General features: G+C 41.8%; 1 protein-coding gene across 1 annotated transcript in view; it reads left to right on the top strand.

Moving 5' to 3' along the window:
- Positions 1 to 7,825: 7,825 nt before the first annotated feature.
- LOC132385081 (NF-kappa-B inhibitor delta-like) overlaps positions 7,826 to 21,595 on the top strand; it is a 73,265-nt gene continuing 59,495 nt past the window's right edge. Inside the window, exons 1-4 of the mRNA XM_059956808.1 lie at positions 7,826 to 7,931; positions 9,368 to 9,410; positions 14,893 to 15,179; positions 21,191 to 21,453. Coding sequence (XP_059812791.1) covers positions 7,926 to 7,931; positions 9,368 to 9,410; positions 14,893 to 15,179; positions 21,191 to 21,453 — 599 coding nt within the window. The 5' untranslated portion in view covers positions 7,826 to 7,925. The remainder of the gene's footprint in view (positions 7,932 to 9,367; positions 9,411 to 14,892; positions 15,180 to 21,190; positions 21,454 to 21,595) is intronic.

Here is a 21,595-nt window from a genome sequence, read left to right as displayed (position 1 = left end):
GCTCAGTGAGTCTAAACCCAGGAATTCCCGACCTAACTACAATGTGGGAGGACTGTCATAGTTCAAGAAGAAAGCTCATCACCGTCTTCTCAATCACAGCTAGGCATGAAAGTTAAATGCAGGCATTGAAAGACGAACATCAAGTGCTGCTGGAACGTCATCAACTCAGTGAAAGACGCTCTTCGGTTGGCCCTAAACTTGGTGTGCCGGCACATTGAGATGACCTTGGAGGAAAGCTGCCAAATGTCCCAGTCCAGGCTGCAGGAGTACGTGCTGAGGGACACACTGAAGCCCAAGGACTCAGTGGGGAAGGACCGCAGTGTCCGCTACTGGACAGGGAGGGACCGGGCTGGGTGAGGAAACCCTTCAATTATTGTAGTAGTGAACTACTGCAGGGGGCCATGTGAGTGGCAGCAACACTGTTGTTTTTAACACGCAGGGCAATCATTTTAATGTGATTGAAGGAATGTATGGGGGGATGTTAGAGGTAAGTATTTTGACCCATGAAATACCCTGCCAGGGCAGGTATGTTAGGGACACTTAAGAGACTCTTAAATTGGCACATGGATGAAAGGACAATGGATGCCTATGTCAGAACGAAGAGTTAAATTGATCTTGGAGTACATTAATGGGCTGGCGCAACATCATGGGCCAAAGCACCTCTACTGTACTGAGTGTTCTATGTTCTACATTAACACATTGCTTATGAATATAAGAATGAGAAGGTGTTACACAGTTTATTCTTGTACATATTTTTATTATGAATAAAGTTCATTTTGGATAAAACATTTAAAATAAATACTGGCATTACCAATGATACTACAGTTTTGCATTGCTCACATTTTCTTTTAATCATTGACTAGAGAGACACAGAAGGGAAGTAAATTCAGAAAGTACCTAATTAGAGACAAAAATGTTGGCATTCGTTGCAATGGTAAGAAGTACTGATATGGGAGAACTTTTGCAACTGTTGAGGCCACACCTGCATACTGCCTTATGTTTTGGTTTCTTTGTTTAAGAAGGGATATTCTGTCAAAATATACAGCTCAGAGGAGGTTCATTTCACTAGTTTGTGGAATGAACGACATGGCTTATAAGGATTAAGGATCAAGGATCAACTTTATTTGCCATGGACACTCAGTGACCACATTATTAGGTATAGAAAGTACCTATACCTAATAAAGTGGCCATAAATTGCATGTTCATGGTCTTCTGGTGGTGAAGCCTGTTCACTTCAAAGTTCAACATGTTGTGTGTTGAGAGATGCTCTTCTGCACACCACTGTTGTAATGTGTGGTTATTTGAGTTACTGTCACCTTCCTGCCAGCTTGAACCAGTCTGGCCATTCTCCTCTGATCTCTCTCATTAACGAGGTGTTTTCACCCACAGAACTGGATGTTTTTTCTTGTTTTTCACACCATTCTCTGTAAACTCTAGAGACTGTTGTGTGTGAAAATCCCAGGAGATCAGCAGTTTCTGAGATACTCAAACCATCCTGTCAGGCACCAACAATCATTCCACAGTCAAAGTCACTTAGATCACAATTCTTCCTCATTCTGATGTTTGGTCTGAACAACAACTGAACCTCTTGACCATGTCTGCATACTTTTATGCATTGAGTTGCTGCCACGTGATTGGCTGATTTGTTATTTGCATTAACGAGCAGGTGTACCTAATAAAGTGGCCACTGAGTGTGTATTACCATGTATTAGAAATTCGTTGTGATGTGTTTGTCAGGGTGTAACATGCAGTAAAAACATCAACGTTCAACAATTATAAAAAAAATAATTTATATAAAATAAAGTTAGAGATTAATGTACAGATCTGGAATAAAATGTGCCAAGATATATAAATATTAGTGTGTATTTACGTATAAGGAAAGGTCATGAATGTTGAACTCATATTCACTAGTACAGAAGAATGAGAGGTGATATATTGAAACGCATGATCCTGAAGAGACATAACAGCATGAAAAGATGTTTGCTGTCATGGAGGAATCTGGAAAAGAGAGTATAATTTTACAGTAGGTGTTGCCAATTTAAAGTAGGCAGGAAAAGGAATATCATCTTTCAAATGGATGTAAATACTTGACTTTCTCAACTGCAGAGGCAGTGTTGACTGAGCAAGAGGACAGAGGCCAGCTATCAGAATTTTGGAGGGCCAAGGGTAATGGAAAAGAGGCCAAGTAAAGAGCAGCCACAACCTTTTTGAATGGTAAAGTGGGTACAAAGTGCCAATTGCCATCTCCTGCTTCTACACTGCATGTTCTTGTGTTCTGACAGATAGATGCTGGCGAAGTTAATGTCTACAGGTCAGTAGTTCAATGGAACACATTGACCTGTAGAACAAAGAAGGGAATTCTATTTCAACAGATCTGCCACACTCATTAATCATGAATCATTGGTATGAGTTTGCAATTTATCAAACAGAGTATTGACACACTACACAGCAGTCTGTACCCAAAGCACATTCAACATGGAACAATAAGGACCAAAGTTTAAAATCCAGTTCTTTAGAAGTCCAAGTATCTCCGATTTTTGAATGAGTTTTTAGAGTTTATAAAGTTTCATACTGCAGAATTTCTCACTGAAGATACAGGGAGATATCAGTAGAACAGGCAACTTAATCTGCAATCATTTGTGGATGATTTAGTTCCAGTTACAGAACCACTGGGAGTGCCCTTTGGAATGTAAATTCAAATTATTTCATCCATATTGCTATCTGGTTCTGGAATGTATAAGATTAGTCAGCTCTATTTATAGAGTCACAGAGTCATTAAAAAGTACAGCAGAGAAACAGGGCCTTCAGACCATCTAGTCAATGCCAAACCATTTAAAATGCTCCCATCGACCTGCACCGCGACCATAACCCTCTATACCCCTAACATCCATGTACCCATCCAAACTTCTCTTAAACATATAAATTGCGCTCACATTCACCACATGTGCTTTCAGCTCATTCCACACTCTCACGACCTCTGAGTGAAGAAGTTTGCCCTTGTGTTCCTCTTAAACTTTTCATCTTTCTCCCTTAACCCATAACCTCTGTTTGTACTCTCACCTAACCTCAGTGGAAAAAGCCTGCCTGCGTTTACCCTATTTATATCCCTCATAATTTTATATGCCTCTATCAAATCTCCACTCAATGTTCTACGTTCCAGGGAATGCAGTCCTAACCTATTCAATCTTTCCTTATAACTCAAGCCCTTCAGACCCAGCAACATCCTTGTAAATTTTCTCTGTACTCCTTCAATCTTAATTACATCTTCCCTGTAGGTAGAAGGCCAGACCTGCACACAGTACTCCAGATTAGGCCTTACCAGTGTTCTATACAACTTCAACATAACATCCCATCTCTTGTACTCAATACATTGATTTATGAAGGCCAAAATCTTTAACAACACTATCTCCCTGTGACGCCACTTTCAATGAATTATTGACCTGTATTCCCAGATCCCTTTGTTCTATCACACTCCATGCTCTACTGTTCACTGTGTAAGGCCTATACCCCTAATCTGCTAGGACAACCTCATGCCTTCTTTTAACCCTCCTGATTTCCTTCTTAAGTATTCTCTTGCATATCTTGTACTCCATAAGCACCTCGTTTGTTCCTACCTGCCTATACCTGCTATGCACCCACCTTTTTTCTCTGATCAAGGGCCTCAATATCTCTTGAAGACGAAGGTTCCCTACACTTGTTATCTTTACCTTTTATCCTGACAGGCACATACAAGCTTTGTACTCTTAAAATTTCACTTTTGAAGGCCTCCCACTTACCAACTACACCTTTGCTATAAAACAGCCTGTCCCAATCCACACTTGCCAGGTCATTTCTGATAACATCAAAACTGGCCTTTCTCCCATTTAGAATCTCAACCCGCAAACCAGTCCTAACTTTCTGCATATTTACTTTGAAACTAATGGCATTGTGATCACTAGATGCAAAGTGTTCCCCTACACAAACTCTGTCACCTGCACTGTCCAGTTCCCTATTAGCAGATCAAGTATTGCACATTGTCTCATTGGGACTTCTATGTACTAATGAAAGAAACTTCCCTGAACAGATTTGACAAACTCTATGCCATCTCGTCCTTTTACAGTATGGGATTCCCCGTCAATATGTGGAAAGTTAGAATCACCTACTATAACAACCTTATGTTTCTTACAACAGTCAATAATCTCTTTACAAATTTGTTTCTCTATGTCCCTTGGTCTGTCTGTAATATAACCCCATTAATGTGGTCATGCTTTTCTTATTTCTGAGTTCCACCCTGAATGCCTCACTGGTTGAGTTCTCCAGTCTGTCCTGACAGAGCACTGCAGTGACATTTTCCCTGACTAGTAATGCCAACCCTCCCCCTTTAATCACTCCCACACTGTCCCGTCTAAAACAACAGAACCCTGGGATATTGAGCAGCCTGTCCTGTCCCTCCTCTAACCAAGTCTCACTAACGGCTACAGTGTCAAAATTCCAGGTGTTGATCCATGCCCTGAGCTCATCCACGACACTTCTTGCATTGAAATATAGACAGCTCAGGACACTAGTCGAACCATGCTCAACCTTTTGATTCCTGACTTTGTCTGAGGTCTTACCAACATGTCTCTACAACCTCTCCACTAACTGTTCTGAGTTCCAAAGCCAGTATATTCTTCCTCAAGTATGTAGACCAGGACTGCACCCAGTACTCCAGGTGCGGCCTCACCAGTATCCTGTATAGTTGCAGCATGACCTCCCTGCTCTTGAATTCAATCCCTCAGGCAATAAAGGCTAACATTCTGTTTGCCTTCTTAATAACCTGTTGTACCTGCAATCCAACTTTTTGAGATTCATGAACAAGCACTCCCAAGTCCCTCTGCACAACAGCATGCTGCAATCTTTCACCATTTAAATAATAATCTGTTCCTCTATTATTCCTTCCAAAGTGGATGATCTCACATTTACCAACGTTGTATTCCATCTGGCAGACCTTGGCCCACTCACTTAACCTATCTACATCCCTCTGCAGACTCTCCACATCCTCTGCACAATTTGCTTTTCCACTCAGTTCAGTGTCATCAGCAAATTTTGCTATGCTACACTACAGGAATCTCAATCTTGTCCATAGAACCTCCGTTCTAATTCCCCTAAAACTGAAGCAGTTTCTTCCCCCATCTTCCCCCTTCTCTTCTGAGTCACAGATGCAGACTCAGTGCCAGAGACCCAACTACCGTGACTTCTCTCCGTTCAATCATCCCCCCAAAGACAGTAGCCAAAGTGATGTACCTGTTGTGGTGGGGATGGCCACAGGGGTATTATACACTGGCTCCTTAACCCTTTTCCCCTTCCTGACTGTCACCCAGTTTCCTGTGTCCTACACCTTGGGTGTAACTACCACTCTGTATGTCCGATCTATCATGCCCTCAGCCTCTTGAATGACGTGGTGTTTATCCAGTTCCAGCTCCAACACTTCTCACGGGTGTAGTCATCAATGACACTGAAGGTCTTCCTGCCTTCCCATATCCTGCAAGAGGAGCATTCCACTATCCTGTCTGGCATCTCTACTTTACTACCTGAGCAGATATAAAGAGGGGAAGCTCTACCCACAGTTTATCACTTTCACTGACTAAAGCCTTTTCCTTGCTGAAGCCTTGAAGAGCTAAAGCCTCAAAATCCCACTCTAACTCTGGCCACTTGAACAATGGCCGCTCTGTTTGCCCCTCCTTTACCTTAATTTCTTCTTGCCAATCAATCCTAAATGCTGATTGGCCACTGTTCAAGGCTCCAAACTGCCGCAAATTGCTGACTTTTCTACTCAGTTGACAAAGTTGAGTGAACTATGTCTCTCGGGCTTCCGATCTCTCCAATTGACCGCTGCTCAAAGCTCCAAACTGCCACAAGTTGCTGCCTTGTTTTCTCAATCGGTAATTAGCTGCTGTTGAAAGCTCCAAACTGCCGCAAATCGCTGTCTTTTCTACTTAATTGACTAAGTTGAGTGAACTACGTCTTCTCAAGCTTTTGATCTCTTTGACTGGGCGCTGCTCAAAGCTCCGACTGGCGCAAACCTTTTCTACTCCATTGGCAAACTCGAGTGAACTACATCTTCTCAGGCTTTCAATCTCTCTGATTGGGCACTATCATGGACCATAATAATGCAGAGCATATAAATATTCTACAAGTGCTTCCCTGACTCTGGCTATGTATATGTTGTAGAGTTGTCCATTTTGTCCCAACCATAAGCATTCTGGATCAATTTATCTCTGGTGGCATGGCAGCGTAGTGTTTAGCATAAAGCTTTACAATCGGGGTTCAATTCTTTCCACTGTCTGGTTGGAGTTTGGACATTCTCCCCATGACCAAATGAGTTTCCTTCAAGTGCTCCGGTTTCCTCTCAAAGGCGTACAGGTTAGGGTTAGTGAGTTGTTGGTATGCTAAGTAGGTGCTAAATGCAAGATGACACTTGCGGGCTGTCACCAGCACAATCCTCACTGATTTGAGATGACGCAAACGGCATATCTCACTGTATGTTTCGATGTACACGTGACAAATAGAACTAATCTTTCTTTAAATGCCCACTGAATATGTTGACTGAGAATGGAAACAAAAATTAGGTTCACCTTAAGACTGCAGAGCAGGTGGGTGTGAGTTGCAGAGAGTGGATGGTGGATGGATTATGGAAAGAAAGCAGGAATTAAATGCTTTCATTTTATCAATTACTTCAATCTCCTTGAGTTTGTTGGTATTCATTTTATTGAAATTACCTGGAAAATCCCTCTAAAGCTTTCAAGAAAACTCCAAAAGAATAAAGTTACTAGATTACTTTTCCAAGTAGGGTATTGCCTCTTTTTATTTAGTTGACTTTTCTCAAGGGATCATGTATTTGGAGTAGATGATGGTACATGGAGGTTGAATTGCATTTGGGCATCTAGATCTCTACTTTGTTTTGGGATATTTATATAACTGTCAGAGCTTGCAGTGGTATCAGCATTTCAACATGGGAAACATGACAAGATATGTTGCTGCAGTGAAATGGTGTTTACTTAAAGTAGCAAGCAATAGGGGAGGTGACTTAAGAGCTAAGCTTTAAAATGGTTCAAGGGAATATTTCCATTGCTCAGATATCTGAAGCATGGAAAATATGTTATGGAGCACATACAAAAGGTGAAGGAGTGAAAAGTGATTAAAGGGCTTTCAGACTGGAAGAGTTTGTAAAATGGCTGGGCCACGGAGTATTCTGATAATATTGATAAGAGTTCTGGATATTAAAATTATTGGAATAGCTATCAAGGAACACAAATAATGGGCATCAAAGATTGTACATGTTTAGACAACAGTGTTGAACAAACTCAGGCTTATGAAGAATGGATTACAGAAGTGGGCAGCATTCTAGCATCGGTGACCCCAGTTCAATTCCTGCCACTGTCTGTAAGGAGTTTGTACATTTTCCCTGTGACTGCTTGGGTTTCCTCCCACATTCCAAAGACAAATGAGTTAAGATAAGTATGTTGTAGGAATGCTATGTTGGTGCCAGAAGCATGGTGACACTTGCCTCACAAAATTGTCAAGACAAGCAATGCATTTCACTGCATGTTTTGTTGTACATGTGATAAATAAAGCTAATCTAAATCTAAATCTCTACCTAAACCAGGTAGGGAATATTGGAGTTTAGTCTGAATGTAGTGAAAATATGAAAGATTGTAAGCTAAAGAACAGAGAGAGAGAGAGAAGCTAAATTAGAGAGATGGATATTGTAATAGAAAGCATACAGGGTTGGAAGGATATCTCAAGGTCAAATTGGACTCTGATATTACAAGCAGTCATTCTAAGACAGTAAGCAGGAAGTGGGATGGAATCATTGACAACAGAATGAAGTCTCTAACAGGATCAAAGTGAACGGCTTCTGTCCAGGACATTCAGGACAGAAATCCAGCAACAAGGAGTGGAAGGAAATGATGGTGAGGCTGAGCTGGGTGTTGCCATTGTGGACCTGGAGTCCACATAATTGATAACATTGTCCCTTATTCCACATTCACATTGCAAGTTTTCATCCTGGAACATACCAACAGGACAAGAATTGTGTAAGTGCATGGACAGTCAATAGAGAATATTTGTTGGGAGCAAAAGTGAAAGTCAAAGTAAAATTTGTTATCAAAGTACATACTGTATGTGTTAGTGTGTACTGCCACCAGATTCATTTTCCAGCAGGCATTTACAGCAAAGTCGAGAAATGCAATAGAAGTTGTGACAAGCTATATATAAACAAAGACTGACAAACAACCAATGCGCAAAAGAAGAAAAATTGTGCAAACGTTAATAAAATAATAATATTGGAAACTAGAGTTGTAAAAAATCCTTGAAAGGGAGTCTGTGTTGAGTTATGGTGAGTGAAGCTGTCCAAGCCAGTTCAAAAAAGCTGATGGTTGTAGGATAATAACTGTTCCTGAACCTGGTGGTGTGGGACCTGAGGCTCCTGTACCTCCTTCCTGATGGTTGAGGGGTGATAACTGTCCCTGAACCTGGTGGTGTGGGTCCTGAGGCTCCTGTACCTCCTTCCTGATGGTTGAGGGGTGATAACTGTCCCTGAACCTGGTGGTGTGGGTCCTGAGGCTCCTGTACCTCCTTCCTGATGGTTGAGGGGTAATAACTGTTTCTGAACCTGGTGGTGTGGGTCCTGAGGCTCCTGTACCTCCCTCCTGATGGTTGAGGGGTGATAACTGTCCCTGAACCTGGTGGTGTGGGTCCTGAGGCTCCTGTACCTCCTTCCTGATGGTTGAGGGGTGATAACTGTCCCTGAACCTGGTAGTGTGGGTCCTGAGGCTCCTGTACCTCCTTCCTGATGGTTGAGGGGTAATAACTGTTCCTGAACCTGGTGGTGTGGGACCTGAGGCTCCTGTACCTCCTTCCTGATGGTTGTAGGATAATAACTGTTCCTGAACCTGGTGGTGTGGGACCTAAGGCTCCTGTACCTCCTGCCCAAAGGGTAGTAGTGACATGAGAGCATGTCCTGGACGATGGAGGTCGGTACTGATAGATACTGCTTTCCTGTGGCATGCTCTATAGAAATCAATATATAACTCAAAGGCACCAATTTTATATTTTTCCTAAAAAAATTCCCAAACATGATAATCACATCATGATTCCCATTGGCCTTAGTGAATATTTTCTCCTCGGATCTCCCGCACTGTTCTTCAGAAGTTTGAGTGTTTGACTTGAGGTGGAATGCTTTGTGAGCACCACTCTGCTCTGATATTATACTTAGCAGACCATTATTTTGAATTCTTTGCAGATGAAAAATGATACTAATTGCACTTCTGAGATCAAAATAGCTTGTATTTACAGCAACAATATTTGTTATAATTTTTCTAATTGTGTATATTTTTATGTCAAGCAGATGGTTTTGCCACATCTCTCAATGACATGCTATTCGCAAATAGGTAAGATCTAAGGTACATATTTATTGCATAAACAGTATAATCTTGACAGCAAGAAGCTCTAAATAGTTAAGTTACCTACATACAGTAATCCATTGTTTGTCCATTTAAAACTGGCATTGCAGTTATCATCAAAGAAAACTCGTCAATCTAGTGTTAGTTCTTTTGTGTTTATGCCAAGTATTTTGACAAAAAACGGTAACTAAAGTTCATTATCATTCACTTTCCTCTGAATTGACAGTCAGTGAATTGAATACATTTCAACTCATTTTATTACCAGACACAAGATGAACATACACTGGTACATGGATAGGAAAGGTTGAAAGGGATATGGTCCAAAGACAAATGGAACTAGCTTACAGCGCAATCTCGATACAAGGGCTAGCAGGTGCAAAAGGACCTATATGACTCGAAAGTACTGTGTTAACTAAAATCTAAAATTAAGTGTCCTTTCATTGCTTATTGGGACTCTGACATTATCGCTGTACTGGGTAATGGACTGCTTTTGTGGGAAGGAAGGACATCTAGATACTGTCCATTGCCTTGACCAAGTTTTTCTCAAGTTCTTGCAACCAACAAAGTGAGGAACCTTTCAGGCATAGATTCATTGGGCAGAGGCTTGCATAAAATTGAAATGGAGCCATTCTCTTCTCCCATGGTCCTTCTTCTTCAGCACTTCACCCCTTTTCCACTTATCACCTTCTAGCTTCTCACTTCAATCCCCCTCCCCTCCCCACCTGGCTTCACCTATCACTTTCTTACTTATACTCCTTCCTCTCCTCCAACCTCCTTATTCGGGCATCTTCCCTCTTCTTTTCTAGTTGTAAAGAAGGGTCTCAGCCTGAAATCGCGACTGTTTACTCTTTTCCATAGATGCTGCCTGACCTGCTGAATTCCTCCATTATTGTGTGTGTGTGTGTTAATCTGTAGAGTTTCTTATTTCTTATGGAGGCTGATGATTTCTTTGGCTAATGGGAATACTGCAGAAAAAAGCAAACTGAGACCTGATTCAGAGATGTAGTAGCATGGAGGTGGCACAGGAGATTCAAGAGAAGTATAATAATATTCTAACTTCATAAGAGAATATTTTACAATGGGAAAGTATTATTGGTGTTAAGATAGTCTCTTGGGTTAGCTTTAATAATCTGAGGAGGAATTAGAAAGGAATTTCCTCAAATATTAATGCCAAAATTAGCTCACGATGTACTTCTCAGGGTTTCAGGTCAGGTAGAATATATAATGTGGCATGTGAGGTATGGTATCAGCAGTTCTCTGATCTTATGCCCATATATTGCTCTGCATTTAGAGTGGATACCAACACTTATTACTAAAACTAATAAATTCTCCTTAAGAGTTAGAAACATAACACTGACAGACTGGACCATGCTTTTGATTCTTTTAAGCTTTCATTAAATGTTTTAAAATATTTTAATGTATTTTATGCCCATCACAATGATGATGTGTATTGTCTCCAATGAAATGTACTCATTCCATAATCTGCACAAGGGTATGTATGTAAGGACAGTAATTAATTATCCAGAGGCTCTGTGCATTGATCATGAGATACATGGTCAATCCTGTCATAACAGCAATTATTATTTTTTTAGAATTTAAGGCAAGTTGATATTAGTACCAAATTATGGGGAGTAGGCAGGAGAATGGGGTTGAGAGGGATAATAAAGCAGCCATGATAGAATGACGGGCTGAATGGTCCAATTCTTCTCCTTTGTTTCATGGTCTTAAAATCATACAATTGTCATGATATAGATGGAGTTCATTCAGTGTATCCATTCAGACCAGTGCTTTCCATGCAGCCTCTAAACCCAAATCTATTTTTGTTTGAAATCCCTGACCGACTGTTTCAACCACCGTTACAGACAGTGAATTCCAATTCATAACCAGTCTTTGCATATTCTTCTTGTGCCACTCTTCCTATTCCAGTTTCCTTTTGCCAATGATTTTTTACATAACCAGGCTAAACCTTGAACACTTACAACAAATCTCTTCTGAACCATTTCAAAGGTATTTGGACGGGTACGTGGATAGGAAACTCCAAAGAGCAAATAAGCTGAGGAAAGAGCTCAGGCTTTTGTGTCTAACCTTGCAGATAAAATCCAATGTAACACACACAAAATGCTGGAGGAACTCAGCAGGTCAGGCGGCATCTATGGAAAAGAGCAAACAGTCGATTTATCGGCTGAGACTCTTCAACAGGCTCGGAAAGAAGGGGGGCTGAAGCTGGAGTAAGAAGGTGGGGGGAGGGAAGGAGCACAATCTGGCATGGGATAGGTGAGACCCGGTGAGGGAGGAGATGGGTGGGTGGGGGATGAGGGTTGAAGTGAAACTCTGGGAGATGATGTCTGGAAAAGGGAAAGGGATGAAGAAGGAATCTGATAGGAGAGGAGAATAGAGCATGGGAAAAAGGGAAGGAGCTAAAATTCAAAGTTCCTGGAACTATTCTAGTCAATCTCTTTGGCAGTGTTTATACTCTTTCTAAAATGTGTTCAACGAAAATGAATACAATTCTCCATTTCTGGTATAACTGGTATTTTATAAAGATTTTCCTCATTTTTTACTCTGTGCCTCTATTTATCACTCACTTAACATGCTCTTCCACTTACAAAGATTTGTGCATCTGTAGATGCAGGTCCCTCTACTCATGAATACACTTTAAAACTGTAGCATCTAGCCCATGTTTTCTCTGCACAATCTTCTGCTAACATATATTATTTTGTACTTCTGTATGTTATATTTCATCTGCCCTATTTCCCATCCAATTGTCATCTTATTGCAGAATATTACTGTGCTCTTCAACAGTTTAATACCGCTTCAAGCATGGAGCCATTTGAGATATTTTAATTTTATGATATACAAATTAACAATGCATGTCAAAATAGAGCAACACTGATTCCTTCAGTTTACCACCCTCCCAGGACTGAAGCCAGAAACACTGGACAGCAAATTTTTTTCCTCAGAAGTTCGTTTTGTGTTCATGATAGACCATGTAAAGCTGAACACAAATATAATTTCAGACTACTTATATCAAGTAGGAATTAGGAGAAACACAAAATTAACTTTTATCAAATATAATGCATTCTGGTGCTGACACATTGCAACAGTTCAACTAAGCTAAAAATGTTTTGTTGATGATTTTCATTTGTACTCCATGTCTGAAGCTTCTCACTTATGTGTCCAACAAAAATCAGCCAACATTGATGGATCCCATTTGCCCTGATACCATTTCTCCATGACCGCAATGTTCTGGTGAAACCTCTCATCATGCTTGGCACTGACAGCGCCAAGATTTGCAGGGAAGATGTCTAAATGGGAATGCAGAAATTGAATCTTTAGTGACATGTTGAACTTCATAGTTATGTATGCTTGAAGCATGTTTACAACTAGCTGCACGTAGTTTGTGCTCTGTAGCTGCCAAGAAAAATCTCAATGTCCTTGAATGTCTTCCATCTGATTTTCGCCACTCCCTTTAGAAATTCTTCGAATTGCCTGTCATTGATGACTCATTTGATTTGTGGACCAACAAAAATGTCTTCCTTAGTCTTGGCATCAGTTATTCTGGGGAACGTCTGTCTCAAATCCTTCATGGAGATTTTTGTGCCTGGTGACAGCAGGTTCCATCCTTGCAGCCTTGAACCCAGTAATTCTGTTTTTGCCTTTGACAAACCCAAGTCTCTGACCAGGTCATTTAACTCAGATTTAGTTATCAGATGAGGCTCACTCAACATAAAGGGTTCACAATCTGTATCAGTATCAGTGTTGTTTTTCATTGCTGCCTTGTGCATTGTGGCATCTTCGTCTGCCCCCTCTAGACTCCACGTCTCTGGTGGCTTTGGTCCTGAAAGACTATCGTCACGTAATGCAGGTCTCGTGGCTGAAGGGAGATTGGGGTATTCAATGGATTTCAGAGAAACCAGACACACTGGTCAGACAGAAGGAGCAGTCTGTCACATGATCCTTCTGCTCTCGCCATATCATCAGGACAGCAAACGGCATTGATCTCCAAGTACCTCTGAGCTGAGCTCTAAGATCAACCGTGCATGTTGCGCAAAAAATGTGAGGAGCCCAGGCTTTGTCTTGGTCGCCAATTCTAATAAGAGAAGTCATGCTCCATCTTTGAAATTTAAGTGTATACTCACCACAAATATAACAGAAAGTATCGCAGCTGTTGCAATATTGGTGAGACATTTTGCTATCACAAATACTACTGAAAATACAATTACTTTATTATAATGAGTACACACATTATGCTATGTGCGTAGAGCATGCGCATCAACGTGATCGCAAACAGATATACAAGAAAACGCAATGCATAGAACAGTGTGTGCATGATGCTTTTATAGCTGTTCTAAACCTGTCCTGCCATGCAGCATCCACCCTGCCTAAGCATGTCCAGGCATTCCTGGACAAGATCGAAAACTTTTCAACTTACGTTGTGGGCAACATTTTAATTGATTAGATTGTGAACTGAAATAACAAATATAGGCAATTTTAAAAAAGGTGCACAATAGGAATATTTCATGGTGATTTTCATGATCAGCACCCCAAAATCCATAAGGTACACACAAAACTATTCAGGAAGCAAAATCTTTGTTGTCCAGTGTAATTGGTGAAGAGAAAGTACAGGAAATGCTCAACACAGCAGGCAGGAGCTACGAAGAGAGAAAGAATGTTAGCATTCCATCAACCTTTCATCAAGCTGGCAGAAGTTAGGAATGAAGCAAGATATATGCTGCAGGAAAAGAGGGAAGTAGGGAAACAACAAACAAGAAAGTATGTAACAAATCCCTACTTTATTCTTCCATATCACTGTAGCTTCCCTTTTGTTCTTTCATTCTCCCTATACTTTCTTTGTCCCATAACAGATGCATATCCAATTTTGTTGGAAGTTTATTGTCCAGAAATGTTAATTGTCTTTCACTCTTCAGGTCAATGCTGTATTTACTGGTAATTTCCAAATTTTTATTATAAAGAGCTTGCTTTTCATGGACAACACACACAAAACGCTGGAGGAACTCAGCAGGTCAGGCAGCAACTATGAAGAGAAATAAACAGTTAACATTTCAGGCTGAGACCATTCATCGGTCAGCATTTTGTGTTTGTTGCAAAAGATTTCCAGCATCTGCAGAATCACTTGTGGTTCCACTTTGCCTTCATGGTTTTGGAGCAGCTTCATTTCAAAAATAAAATCATTAATAATTAAAAATAATAAAATATTTGGGGCATTTAAGATACTTAGATAGACACATGGATGATAGAAAATTGTAGAACGATGTAGGAGGGAAAGGTTAGATTGATCTTAGAGTAGGATTATGAGCTGAAGGGCCTGTGCTGTGCTGTAATATTCTGTGTAATTTTACAAAACAGAATCTGTAATATATGGAAAGTTTATTGCTACCAAAGTTCACTTCTGATCAATGCTGAGAAGTATGTGTTTTTAATTTTCTTGGCTATTTTTGACAACCTTTAGGACATCCTGTGTTCCATGAGACAGATGTTTCTTCATCATCGGTACAACATGCTGAGGAGGGTACCTACCACACTACATGGCTGCCGCAGCCGTCCTCCGCTAACCTACAGCCAATACCACAGTGGTCGCCTTGCCCCAATTACACCTCACATGATGCGGTAAACTCATCTTATGTGCAAGATGTCTGCATGCAACCTGCATGTCCCAGCTACGCAATGATGGGACCCCCTTCACTGATGTCTTACGGCTCGCAGCCACTGCTCAGCAACTTCGGAGTGAACTGCCAGGTAGGAACTACTTTTAATGTCTTGCCAAAGTCAGACTATTTTTCAATATTATTCAAAGTTCAAAGAAAATTCATTATCAACGTGCATATTTGTCACCATATACAACAGTGAGATTCATTTCTTGCAGGCACTCACAATAAATAGAAGCAACACAATAGAATTAATGAAAGACCGCACCCAAAAGGATGGACAACCAATATGCAAAAGACAACAAACATGCAAATACAAATAATAATAACAACAGTAATAGATAAATAAATAAATAGCGAGAACATGAGATGAAGAGTCCTTGAAAGTGAGTCCATAGGTTGTGGGAACAGTTCAGTGATGGGGTGAGTGAAGTTGAGTGAATTTATCCCCTCTGGTTCAAGAGTCCGATGGCTAAGAGGTAATAACTGTTCCTGAACCTGCTGGTGTGGGTCCTGAGGCTCCTGTACCTCCTTCCCAAGGGCAGCAGTGAGAAGAGAGTGTGGTCTGGGTGATGGTGGTCCTTGATGATGGATGATGCTTTCTTGAGCAGCGCTCCTTGTGAATGTGCCTACTATTGGCAAGAGTTTTGCCAATGATGGACTTGTCCATATATTTAAATGTTGTAAGTGTACTTGGTACGACCACCTCTTTAGGAAGTAGATTTCAGCCTTCAGCCATCCTCTATGTGAAAAAAAAGTTCCTCTCGTATCTCCTCCAAACCTCCTCCCATTCACCGAGCTGATTTTGGAAACTATTCCTGCAAGTTGCAGATCTGGTTTTCAGTACCTAGATGATCAGTGTCAGCCTCAGGCAGAAGAACAGGAACAAGTTCCTTGAGCCTGCTTCTCCATTCATTTAGGTAGCTCACTAGTAGGGCTATTGTCCTAATAGTTCCACTCTGTCAGACTAAACATGGAGTAAATATTAGAGTCAAAGAGTCATAGAGCACTACAGCACAGAAACAGGCCCTTCAGGCCATCTAGTCCATGCTGAACTGTAATCCTGCCTAGTCTCATCGACTCCCACCTGGATCATAGCTCTTCATACCCCTCCCATAAATGTGATTATCTAAAGTTCTCTTAAAAGTTGCAGTCAAGTCTCACTACCCTTTGAGTGAAGAAATTCACTCTCAGGTTCCCCTTAAACATTTCACCCTTCACCTTAACCTATGACCTCTAATTCTCGTCTCACTCAACCACAGTGGAAAAGGCCTGTTTGATTTTACCCTATCTATACCACTCATAATTTTGTTTACCTGTATCAAATCTCCCCTCAATCTCCTACACTCCAAGGAAGAATGTCCTAAACTATTCAACCTTTCTCTATAACTCAGGTCTTCAAGTCCCTGCAACATCCTTGTAAATTTTCTCCATACTCTTTCACTCTTTTTGACATGTTGAACATAGAAACATAGAAAACCTGTAGCACAATACAGGCCTTTTGGCCCACAAATCTGTGCTGAACATGTACCTTTAGAAATTACCTAGAGTTACCCATAGCCCTCTATTTTTCTGAGCTCCATGTACCTGTACAGGAGTCTCTTAAAAGACCCTATCGTTTCCGCCTCCACCAACGTCGCTGGCAGCCCATTCCACACACTCACCACTGTCTGAGTAAAAATGTTACCCCTGACATCTCCTCCATACCTACTTCCAAGCACCTTAAAGCTGTGCCCTCTCATGCTAGTCATTTCAGCCCTGGGAAAAAAACCTCTGACTATCCACACGATAGTCAAGAAAGGGAGTAGAGATAGCCCAAGAAATTATAGACCAGTGAGTCTTACTTCAGTGGTTGGTAAGTTGATGGAGAAGATCCTGAGAGGCAGGATTTATGAACATTTAGAGAGGTATAAGGAATAGTCAGCACGGCTTTGCCAAGGGCAGGTCATGCTTTATGAGCCTGATTAAACTTTTAAAGGATATGACTAATCATATTGATGAAGGAAGAGCAGTAGATGTAGTGTACATGGATTTCAGCAAGGCATTTGATAAGGTACCCCATGCAAGGCTTATTGGAGGCATTGGATCCAAGAGGACATTGATTTGTGAATCCAGAACTGGCTTGCTCAGAAAATGCAAAGAGTGGTTGTATATGGGTTATATTCTGCATGGAGGTCGGTCACCAGTGGAGTGCCTCAGGGATCTGCTCACTTATTTTTATAAGTGACCTGGATGAGGAAGTGGAGGGATGACTGGAGTAAGACTGCTGATGACACAAAGGTTGAAGGTGTTGTAGATAGTGTGGAGGAATGCAAAACTGGGCTGAGAAGTGGCAGATGGAGTTCAACCCAGATACGTGTGAGGTGGTTCATTTTGGTAGGTCAAATATGCTAGCAGAATATAGTATTAATGGTAAGACTCTTGGCAGTGTAGAGGATCAGAGGGATCTTGGGGTCCAAGTCCATAGGGCACTCAAAGCTGCTGCACAGGTTGACTCTGTGGTTAAGAAAGCATACGGTGTGTTGGCCTTCATCAATCATGGAATTGAGTTTAAGAGCCAAGAGGTAATGTTGCAGCTATATAGGACCCTGGTCAGACCCTACTTGGAGTACTGTGCTTAGTTCTGGTCACCTCACTACAGGAAGGATGTGGAAACCATAGAAAAGGTGCAGAGGAGGTTTACAAGGATGTTGCCTGGATTGGGGAGCATGCCTTATGAAAACAGGTTGAGTGAACTCGGCCTTTTCTCATTGGAGTGATGGAGGATGAGAGGTGACCTGATAGAGGTGTATAAGATAATGAGAGGCATTGATTGTGTGGATGGTCAGAGGCTTTTTCCCAGGGCTGAAATGGCTGCTACAAGAGGGCATAGGTATAAGGTGCTTGGGAGTAGGTACAGAGGAGATGTCAGGGGTAAGTTTTTTACTCAGGGAGTGGTGAGTGAGTGGAATAGGCTGCCGGCAACAGTGGTGGAGGCGGATACGATCGGGTCTTTTAAGAGACTCCTGGACAGGTACATGGAGCTTAGAAAAATAGAGGACTATGTGTAACCCTGGGTAATTTTTAAAGTAAGGACATGTTTGGCACAGCATTGTGGGCCGAAGGGCCTGTATTGTGCTGTAGGTTTTCTATGTTTCTACCTCTTTCCTCACCATCATTCAAAGCCCCAATCAGTCCTTCCAGCTGAGGTGACACTTCATCAGCAAATCTGTTACAGTCATCTGCTGTATCTGGTGCTCCTGACGTGGCTCCTCTACATCAGCGAGGCCCAGTGCAGATTGGGGGACTGCCTTTGCTTTGTCCTCAACAGGCAACTATTTGAATTCCCATTCCGACATGTTGTTCCACAGCCTCTTCTACTATCAGGTTGGAGGATCAACACATCATATTCAATTTGGGTAGCCTCCGATCTGATGGCATTAACATTTTTTTCTAATGTCTACAAATTTCTCTCCTCTCCCCTTTCTCTCTTTTCCAATTCTTACCCCTCCTCACCTGTCTCTGTTGCCTTTTCTCCTTCCCTTTCTCCCATGGTCCACTCTCCTCTCCAGTCAGAATCCTTCTTCTCCAGCTTTTCACCTTTTCCACCTAATCACTTCTCAGCTTCTCAATTCATTTTCCTCCCCCCACCCACCATACCCTTCACCTTCACCTCTCACCTTCCAGCTTGTACTCCTTCCCCTCCCCGACCCCTACTTATTTTGGCTTCTTCCCCCTTCCTTTCCAGTCCTGAAGAAGGGTCCTGGCCCAAACTGTGTACTGTTTATTCCTCTCTATAGAGCTGCCTGACCTGCTGAGTTCCTCCAGCATTTTGTGTGTGTGTTACTCTGGATTTCCAGCAACTGCAGAACCTCTTGTGGTTTTGATTCAAAATCTTCAGGGTTAAAACACATTCACTGTTTACTGTTACAGCTAAGCTGAAGATAATGGCGGTGTGTAACCTAATACAATATCCCAACATGCTGAACTGAGGTACATTAGAAAATGGTGGTGTAGAATTGTAAACACAGATAGGTTAAGGACTGTTCTAAAGACAGAGAGGCAAATACCACAGCTTTGGCATAGATTTCTGGAGCCTAACGGCCAAACACAGCTCTAGTTCAAATTAGTTCCTGTGCCTGTGAATCTGGGCTAATTGCGAATATGGAATTTGGACTTTTGAGCTGCTTTCCAACGAGGTGAATTGATCAAGGTGTACAAGATAATAAGAGGCATAGGTAGAGTGGACATAGTCATGCTATCATAGAACACCACACCACAGAAAGAGGCCCTTCAGCCTAACTGGTTCATGCTGAACTATTAATCTAACTATTAACCAGTCCTATCGACCAGCACTCAGACCATACCCTCCATACCCCTCCCATCCATGTACCTTTACAAATTTCTCTTGATAGTTGAACTCAAACCCTCATTCACCACTTGCACTGGCAGAACATTACGCACTTTCGCAACCCTCAGGGCAAACAAGCTCCCCCTCATGTTCCCCTTAAACATTTCACCTTTCACCTTTAACCCATGACCTCTAGTTGTAGTCTCACTCAACTTCAGTGGTAAAAACCCTAATGCACATACCCTATCTATGCACCTCATAACTTTGTACAAGGGCTGATTGATAAGTTTGTGCCCTAAGGTAGAAGGAGTCAATTTTAGAAAACCTAGCACATTTATATTTCAACATAGTCCCCTCCTACATGTACACACTTAGTCCAGCGGTCGTGGAGCGTACGGATCCCTTCTTTGTAGAAGTGGTCCACAGCAGGGGTGATTGATAAGTTTGTGCCCTAAGGTAGAAGGAGATGAGTTATCAACTTCAAATTTTTTGCATTTTCACTCAAAGAGTTGAACTGCACGTGCATGTAATGAAAGCGTCTTGGACCTCCAGGTGGTCCACAGATGGGAGACTGATAAGTTCATGGCCTAAGGTAGAAGGAGATGAGTTATACAGCTCTCAACTCAACTTGCAAGCTTTGATAGTCTTTCTTCCTGTCTATTACACCCACAGTCTTTGTGTCATCCACAAAACTGCTGATCCAGTTAACCATATTATCATTCAGATGTTGACATAGATGACAAACAACAATGGAGCCAGCACCGATCCCTGCGGTACACCACCAGTCACTGGTCACAGGCCTCCAGTCAGAGAGACAAACATTTACTACCACTCCCTGGCTTCTCGCACAAAGCCAGTGTCAAATCCAATTTACTACCTCATCCTGAATGCTGAGCGACTGAATCTTCTCGACCAGCCTCCCATGAGGGACCGAGTTAAATACCTTCCTAAAGTCCATGTAGACATCCACTGTTGTGCCTTCATCAACTTTCCTCGAAAAACTCTAAGATTGGTTAGACACGACCAACCACACACAAAGTCATATTGACTATTCCATCAGTCCGTGTCTGTCCAAATACACATGTAACTGGTCTCTTAGAATACCTTTCAATAAATTTCCCACAACTAATGTCATCCTCACAGGCCTATAATTTCCGTGCTTATTCTTGGAGCCCTTCTTGAACAATGGAATCACATCCACTATCCTCCAATCCTCTTGCATCCCACTAGTGACTAAGGACAGTTTCAATATCTCTCCACTAGCCATCCTGAACCTAATATAGTGACCCAAGAGTGCATGTTCATGGTCTTCTGCTGCCATAGCCCATTCACTTCGAGGTTCGACATGTTGTGTATTCAGAGATGCTCTTCTGCACACCACTGTTGTAACGTGTGGTTATTTGAGTTACTGTCGCCTTCCTGTCAGCTTGAACCAGTCTGGCTGTTCTCTTCTGATCTCTCTCATTAACGAGGTGTTTTTGCCAACACAGAACTGCCACTCACTGGAATTTTTTATTTTGTTTTTTACACCATTCTCTGTAAGAGAGTGGACAATGGGAGAAAGGGAAGAAAGAGTGGCACTAGTGGGGGGAGAAGAGAAGGGGCAAGAGAGGAGCCAGAATTGAGAATGGCAAAAGAGAAAAAGGGAACGAGGGAGAAATTATCAGTAGTTAGAAAAAGGTAAACAAAGGATAATCAGTGCATTTGTCAGTGAGTCAAAGCAATGTTTTGAAGGGAACTGTTATTTGATGAAAGCTTTTGTTTCCCCACAGTCGAGGGCCCCTACACCGGCTGGGATTTCACAAATGGATCTGTTGGATCAGCAGTCAGCACTCAGTCACTCATCCTGGAGCCAAACGCTTTCAGCTTTACCACCATCAGGTGTACCATGTCAGACAAACTCCCTGCCATCCCCGTTCATGCCTCTGAACATTTCCATCCCTGAGCTAGGACTTCTGGAGTTGGAGGATGCCAGGAGAACCATTGCAAGCATGGCCATTGAGAAGCTGCTGCAGCAAGATGAAGACAATGACACGTATGTTACTTTACAATAGCAATGCAAAAGGTCTACAATGGGTCAGAGTGAGCCTTTAAAGAGGGAGTCATTTCAGAGTAACTATAGAACATAGAACATTACAGCACAGTACAGGCCCTTTGGCCCATGATGTTGTGCTGAC

This window comes from Hypanus sabinus, chromosome X2, assembly GCF_030144855.1.
Source record: "Hypanus sabinus isolate sHypSab1 chromosome X2, sHypSab1.hap1, whole genome shotgun sequence".
NCBI lineage: Eukaryota > Metazoa > Chordata > Chondrichthyes > Myliobatiformes > Dasyatidae > Hypanus > Hypanus sabinus.
Note: the sequence above shows the minus strand (reverse complement) of the source record. Positions and strands in the feature narration are given on the sequence as shown.